This window comes from Salvelinus sp. IW2-2015, linkage group LG37 (genome assembly GCF_002910315.2).
Source record: "Salvelinus sp. IW2-2015 linkage group LG37, ASM291031v2, whole genome shotgun sequence".
In the NCBI taxonomy this organism is placed as follows: Eukaryota; Metazoa; Chordata; class Actinopteri; order Salmoniformes; family Salmonidae; genus Salvelinus; species Salvelinus sp. IW2-2015.
In genome coordinates, this window is record NC_036876.1 from 8,063,913 (window position 1) to 8,071,956 (window position 8,044).

Here is an 8,044-nt window from a genome sequence, read left to right on the forward strand (position 1 = left end):
AATAGAAAAGCACACACAAGCCTTTGTCATTACTGAGGCATATTGAGATAGTCAGTTTTCCTTTTTTTCCTTCACTATCTTCCGACTTGGCCTGTTTGTCAAGTGCATTAGACGGGTTGCCTTGACTTCATCACTTGCACTTTGTCATTTTTCCATATCTTTGGCGTGACGTTCCATTCAAGTGAGCACACTGTATTCTCTCTCCCTATTTTTCCAGGACGGACAGTCACGGACGGTCAGGCAGTTTCAGTTTACAGACTGGCCCGAGCAAGGAGTGCCAAAATCGGGAGAGGGCTTCATCGATTTTATCGGCCAAGTGCATAAAACAAAAGAACAGTTTGGTCAAGATGGGCCTATCTCAGTCCATTGTAGGTAAGGATAATATTTTATGTTCAATTGAGTTTTATATCATACACAGACAGTATGGTAAGCAAGTACAATAAAAGACCACAAGATTTAATGGTATTTAAAAGATTTAGCTCGACTTGCAACGGAAATAGTGATGCTTTACTTTGATCATACTAGGATAAAAGATAAGATCAAAGATCTATCCAGATATTAAATTAGCTCCCAGACACCCCACAGCAGAGTCCTCTGACATACCATGGCAGGTGGGGGAAATAAATATATAAATAAATAAATATAAACAGTCTAGAGAAAAAAGACATAACAACAGTATAGTTTTGACTGTGTTGTTTTGTCTGGTCATGTCTGTTTTTTTCCGGTCACGTGTGGTTTTGTCTGGTCATGTTGTCAACAGCTTGGAGGTTCTCAGACTGTTTATTTAGTGATTGATCATCTTTCTCGCAGTGCGGGCGTGGGTAGGACCGGAGTCTTCATCACCCTCAGCATCGTATTAGAGCGGATGAGGTACGAGGGCGTGGTGGATATTTTCCAGACGGTGAAAATGCTCCGGACACAGAGACCGGCCATGGTGCAGACAGAGGTGAGATGCCCTGTATACTGTACTCTCCACACCTCTAACCTTATGGAGGTCGACCAAGCATGATACATAACCGACCTACCTAGCTGCCACACTATACACAGTGCCTTCGAAAAGTATTCAGACTCCTTGACTTTTTCCACATTTTGTTGCTTTACAGCCTTATTCTAAAATATATTAAATCGTTTTTTCCCCCTCATCAATCTACACACAATTCCCCATAATGACAAAGCAAAAATAAGTTTAGACATTTTTGCAAATGTATTACAAATAAAAAACTGATATCATATTTACATACGTATTCAGACCCTTTACCCAGTACTTTGCTGAAGCACCTTTGGCAGCAATTACAGCATCGAGTCGTCTTGGGTATGACACCTACAAGCTTGGCACACCTGTATTTGGGGAGTTTTTCTCATTCTTCTCTGCAGATCCTCCCAAGCTCTGTCAGGTTGAATGGGGAGCGTTGCTGCACAGCTATTTGCAGGTCTCTCCAGAGATGTTCGATACGGTTCAAGTCCGTGCTCTGGCGTGGCCACTTAAGGAAATTCAGAGACTTGTCCTGAAGCCACTCCTGCGTCGTCTTGGCTGTTTGCCTACAGTCGTTGTCCTGTTGGAAGGTGAACCCTCGTCCTGTTGGAAGGTGAACCCTCGCCCTAGTCTGAGGTCCTGAGCGCTCTGGAGCAGGATTTAATCACGGATCTCTCTGTACATTGCTCTTTTCATCTTTCCCTCGATCCTGACCAGTCTCCCAGTCCTTGCCGCTGAAAAACATCCCTACAGCATGATGCTGCAATCACTATGCTTCACCGTAGGGATGGTGCTAGGTTTCCTCTAGATGTGACGCTTGGCATTCAGGCCAAAAAGTTCAATCTTGGTTTCATCAGACCAGAGAATCTTGTTTCTCATGGTCTGAGAGTCTTTAGCTGCCTTTTGGCAAAGCAGGCTGTCATATGCCTTTTACTGAGGAGTGGCTTCCGTCTGGCCACTCTACCAGAAAGGCCTGATTGATGGAGTGCTGCAAAGATGGTTGTCCATCTGGAAGTTTCTCCCATCTCCACAGAGGAACCCTAGAGTTCTGTCAAGGTGACCATTGGGTTCTTGGTCACCTCCCTGACCAAAGCCCCTTCTCCGCCGATTGCTCAGTTTGGCCCGGGCGGCCAACTCCAGAAAGAGCCTTGGTTTTTTCCAAACTTCTTCTATTTAAGAATGATGGATGCCACTGTGTTCTTGTGGACCTTCAATACTGCAGAAATGTTTTGGCACCCTTCCCCAGATCTGTGCCTCGACACAATCCTGTCTCGGAGCTCTACAATCCAATCATTTGAATTTACCACAAGTGGACTCCAATCAATTTGTAGAAACATCTCAAGGATGATCAATGGAAACAGGATGCTCCTGAGCTCAATTTCGAGTCTCATAGCAAAGGGTCTGAATACTTATATAAATACGTTATTTTCTGTTTTAAATGTTTTATACATTTGCTAAAATGTCTAAAACTGTTTTCAATTTATCATTATGGGGTATAATGTGTAGATTGCTGAGTTTTTATTTAATTTAATCCATTTTAGAATAAGGCTGTAACATAACAAAATGTGGAGAAAGTCAAGGGGTCTGAATGCTTTCCGAAGGCACTGTATTGTTAACTATTAGGCAGGTAGCAAAACACAGCATTATATGGGATGATTTCTGTATTTTGAAAGTTACATATGTTGAAAACTTGATTCCCGACAAGCAAAAAAAATGGGACGATGTCAACAATGGACTAATGAAACAAATACCAAAATATAGTTTTTGGGTGGGATTTTCCTTTAAAAGCAGGAATCTTCTACTCTGTGGTGAGTCAAGTAAGTTTTTTCTAAGCTTATTTATCAAATTTCAGAGCAGCAGCAAATCAAAATGTGACAGTTGCAGACAGAGAAAAAGAGAATGATAGAGGCCAGTGAAACTAAAGAGAGACAAAAAAGAAAAGAGCACTAGGCAGACAGAAAAATAAATAGTACCTGGTTGGAAAATAGTGACGAACAGTTTGAACTAATGTCACATTTTCTTTCGCTCCTTTCTCCTCAGGATCAATACCAGTTCTGTTACAGAGCTGGCTTGGAATACCTTGGGAGCTTTGACCACTATGCTACGTAAGAGTCCCTGTCCCGGAGGAAAAGCAGAAGGCCCTTGGACAACCCCAGCGAGCCTCTCTTCTGAGCCATAATTTCCTGTTTGAGAAAGTACTTCTTAACTCCTAGCTAAAGACTCAATTAAGTGTTGGATGTGAGACACAAAAATGTCAAAAAATGTATAAAGATGATTCCTGGAGGACCAAGTGTTTCCCAAAACCCATGGAACTCACCCTGACGTGGGAAAGAGAGAGGGAATCCTGACTGTTGAAGCATCTTATGGAATATTTTTTATTCTTCTGTTGCTTCAAGGATTCATCTTGGGTTCAAATAACTGAAAGAAACATAAACAAAAAAATAACAGAACGTACTATTACATCGACAAGTAATGCATCATATTACGAACCATAGGAGAGGCAAATGGAGGCACAGAGAATGGCTTAAAACTCGATGCACATTGTAAAGAGACATTTCTGTTCCACAATCAAACTACACAGAGACAACTACCCATCAAAAAAGAAGACACCAGTGCTTGGTCCAATATGAAAAACAGGACACAGCTAAAGTAATAATTAATAATATACCCCGTTTCCGGTCACAACGTTCATCATTTAAACAATTGGGGGGAAGGGGGAATGTTTAAAGATATATGAAACAAATAAAACCTATTGATTTCGTTTTTTACTATACAGCTGATTGATATGTGCTTAATTTTGAACCATGTGAAATTTGATTTCCTTTTTTAACAAAACGTATCACTCGACAAAGTGAATCCAACAAAGTCCTTGCGTAATCGTTCATTTTTTCCTTTCGAGTTGTATCTTTTAAAGCTGTAGAGCTGTTCTAATGTATGCACCGTCATGCAGAGAAAGTCTTCGCTCTTTTCGGTATTCTTGCTATTTTTTTTTTAATTATTGTTTTTCGCACTTTGTGCAGTCCTGTATTCACACTACCAAATGTTGACTTTGTTACAGGGTTTTTAGTTTAGTTTTTTCGTTTTGTCTTATTTGTCCATGATCACATACACAATAACCTACTTACACCCATGTAATAAACTGGGGCTTTGTGGAATCAACAGGGATGAGCAAAGTATGAAGTTGCTGCTACCGATTATCTTAGTTCTTCCATGTTAGAATGATGGTAAAAGATGAGCACCTGATGGATAAAATACATGAAATGATATATACATATTTATGTTATATAAGATGACAGATATATACATTATATATGAATAATACATTTGCATAACCTATAACATATGTATATTGAAATAAAGTACATAATTTATGGCTATATATGAAACGAAAGGATTGTATATGAAAGCTTCTACAATGAGATTTCTATACTTTGGGGGAAATTAAGATATTTTTCACTGGAATGCACATCAGTAGGACAAAAACGCATTCTGATTCAGTGCATATTTTCTTGTGCAATAAATAGGTGTATTATAAATAGGGTTCATCTGGATACTTTGTTAGACATCATGACATTGTTGTTCCCGTGGTGAGGCTTGTTGTGAACGTCACGTATCACCAGTGTATATAGATACGCTCATACAGTCTGTAGTTCCATAGCAGAGCAGGGGGTCCCTTAGACTAAGTCATTGCTCCATACAATAGGGCAAGGTACATAGATGTAACTTTCATCTTGAGGTGTTCAAACGCTCAACGGCGTAACATGTTTTCATTTAGCATTTAGAGTGCCTTATATTTATACCTGTTTTTTATAACCTTCATTTAACACATTATTGTATTCTTTGAGAAGTCCGTGCATATAGAACATATAACTAACTGTATATTACATTTTTACCTTAAGTATTCATTTGTCACATAATATGAAATTATATATGCAAATACGTACATGGCAAGGCCCTATTTTCATTTTCTGTTGCCTTATTGTGGCTTAGTAAAAATAATAAAACATCGAAGACTCCCATTGCGTTCACTGATACCTCCGCAGAAAGTCGATGTGCATTTGCAACAAACTAGGACTATTCACTTTATTAGGACTATTAATGAGTCAATGCCACATGCCTGTTGTCAACAAAGACCATGGGAAAGATCATGAGAATATTTGCGGAGTCAATGAGCTTTCCTGACTGTTCAAATAGTGCCGCATGTTTGACACTCCTTGTATAGACGAAGTGTATAGACACTCAGCCAAAGGATCCCTTCACTATGCCTTAGGCTTGAAAGTATTCAACTGATACATTTATTTGCAGTTATAAAACAGTTGCGGAAAGATACAAACTGTTGGAACAGGTTAGTGTTACAACTCTGACAATCCTTAAATGTGTGTTACGTCTGCTATCGTGGAGGACTACGGTTTTCGGGGTGGAGGACACAACATATTTTGGACCCCTCTTTCATTTGACCCTCTTTGATGGCTTTGTGGATGTGCATTCCAGGTGCTTTCTTTCCCTTTTTATTTCACGTAGCTAAATTGTTTAATTTTTTGGATCAGTTGCTTTATTTATATACAGTATATCTATATATATACACGACCGTTCAAAAGTTTAGGGTCACTTTGAAATGTCCTTGTTTTTGAAAGAAAAGCAKATTTTTTGTCCATTAAAATAACATCAAATTGACTGGCTCTAACCAACGTCAACAGTGAAGAGGCATCCGGGATGCCTTCTAGGCAGAGTTGCAAAAAAAAAGCATATTTCAGACTGGCCAATAAAAAGAAAAGATTAAACTGGGCAAAAGAACACAGACACTGGACAGAGGAGACTGGTGTTTTGCGGGTAATATTTAATGAAGCTGCCAGTTGAGGACTTGTGAGGTGTCTGTTTCTCAAACTAGACATTCTAACGTACTTGTCCTCTTGCTCTGTTGTGCACCGGGGGCCTCCCTCTCCTCTTTCTATTCTGGTTAGAGCCAGTTTGCGCTGTTCTGTGAAGGGAGTAGTACACAGCGTTGTACGAGATCTTCAGTTTCTTGTCAATTTCTCGCATGGAATAGCCTTCATTTCTCAGAACAAGAATAGACTGACGAGTTTCAGAAGAAAGGTCTTCGTTTCTGGCAATTTTGAGCCTGTAATCGAACCCACAAATGCTGATGCTCCAGATACCCAAATTGTCTAAAGAAGGCCAGTTTTATTGCTTCTTTAATCAGGACAACGGTTTTCAGCTGTGCTAACATAATTGCAAAAGGGTTTTTCTAATGATCAATTAGTCTTTTAAAATTATAAACTTGGATTAGCTAACACAATGTGCCATTGGAATACAGGAGTGATGGTTGCTGATAATGGGCCTCTGTACACCTATGTAGATATTCCATTAAACATCAGCCGTTTCCAGCTACAAAAGTAATTTACAACATTAACAATGTCTACACTGTATTTCTGATCGATTTGATGTTATTTTTAATGGACAAAAAATGTGCTTTTCTTTCAAAAACAAGGACATTTCTAAGTGACCCCAAACTTTTGAACAGTAGTGTATGTATATATAATAAAACAGTATAAAAGTGCTTTTATTATTTAACCTCAATGCCACATTTTATGTACCTAGTTCAGCAGTCTTTGTACATTAATTGATCCACAACATTCATTTTGTTTTCCTATCTTGATCTTTTGATTTCCATTATGCATGGTGAAACATTGCAAAATGGCCGCAGCAGGCCTAGTAGGAAGAATTGCACTTTCTATATCTCTTTGTACTATGCACTGCCCTATTGATTCTGAACCCAATAATATATTACTTGAACCCATCTGTAAGAATCTCCTTCAACGTTCACGTTGTGTGTATGTAAATAACACAAAAAAGGTATCAACTTTGAAAAAGACAAAAAAGAAAGTTTGTGGCAAAAAGAGCATCCATTCTGGTGCCATGATTACTCCAGAAGACGACTTTCCTAAATTTGTCCCAACCATCTGTTATTAACTAACGTGGCTTCGCCATTCAAGCTTGGAGTGTCATTACAGAAATAAACGTTGTGTTCTCTCTGCTCTCTATCTATCGCTCGTCTGGATGCATAGACTGAAATTAATTAATGAAATTGTAAACAAAAAAATGGCTTGTTAAAAGAATCATACAATTACCTCTGGTTAGTTGTAAGCGTAAACTGTTTTTTTTTTCTGAATGAAAGGAGTGCTTTTTATTTTCTTACTTAGGTTACATTGGTGGCGAAATAAGTCTGTATGAAAATCAGTTATTTGCTGACACAAGTTCCATTTGTTATAAATGAATTCTATTAAACAATGTCTGTGTTATGCACCATGGTCTTACTTTTTTCCCTCCATTTCAAATTGACTTTGAAAGACTGATGAGGCCATTTTGCCTCTTGCTGGCAGTGTCATTAATGAAATCCATAGTTCTCCTGCCAAAAGAAAAATGGGGCCTCATCATGCCATAATGGATTTTCATAGTGCAATTAACTCTGTCATTGACACATCAGCTGAAACCTGGGCCTCAACTGTACATCTACCAATGACCACTGTTGGAAATTGGAGGGAAGGAACAAGAGAGACAATTTAAATTGTAATCCTAGACACACTATACCAAGCTTGTGATGGCCAGGGCTGCGTTCAGTACGTTTTTACAGTCTGGAACGTTCAATTGAATGCTAACGGTGCTGTACTGAACAACCAATTGAAAATAGGGAGGTTGGGGAACGCTGTCAGCATGCCCACTACCTTTTAAATACGTCACTCATTGCGTCAAGCCACACCTCGCCACACCTCGCCACACCCACCAAACGTGAGCAAACGTACCTCGAAGTCTGTTCAAGAACGTTTTGGAGGTACGTGTCATTCAGAACAAACTGTTCCGAACTGAATGACCCTCAGGTTTCATAAGTTGCGTTATCATGTCATGCCAGCTGAGAATTGCCTGTATTGTTAGTAATAGATATAGGGTTAGGCTATAGCTGGACATCTCATTTCCACTAGAGTTCATTTCCCACCCCTAGGGGCAGCAGCAGCTTTAGCAGATACTCGGAGTGGATTAACAAGTAGTGCTTGCGCACAGGTGTGAGTGATGGAG

The 8,044-nt window shown here is 39.3% G+C and overlaps 1 protein-coding gene across 31 annotated transcripts in view; it reads left to right on the forward strand.

The window, feature by feature from the left end:
• LOC111960007 (receptor-type tyrosine-protein phosphatase delta-like) overlaps positions 1-7,277 on the forward strand; it is a 648,092-nt gene extending 640,815 nt beyond the window's left edge. For all 31 annotated transcript variants that reach the window (XM_070437867.1, XM_023981849.2, XM_070437873.1 and 28 more), the window contains 3 exons: positions 218-372; positions 811-946; positions 3,014-7,277. In XM_070437867.1, the coding sequence (XP_070293968.1) occupies positions 218-372; positions 811-946; positions 3,014-3,082 (360 nt within the window). In that variant the 3' untranslated portion in view covers positions 3,083-7,277. The remainder of the gene's footprint in view (positions 1-217; positions 373-810; positions 947-3,013) is intronic.
• The last annotated feature ends 767 nt before the right edge of the window (positions 7,278-8,044 follow it).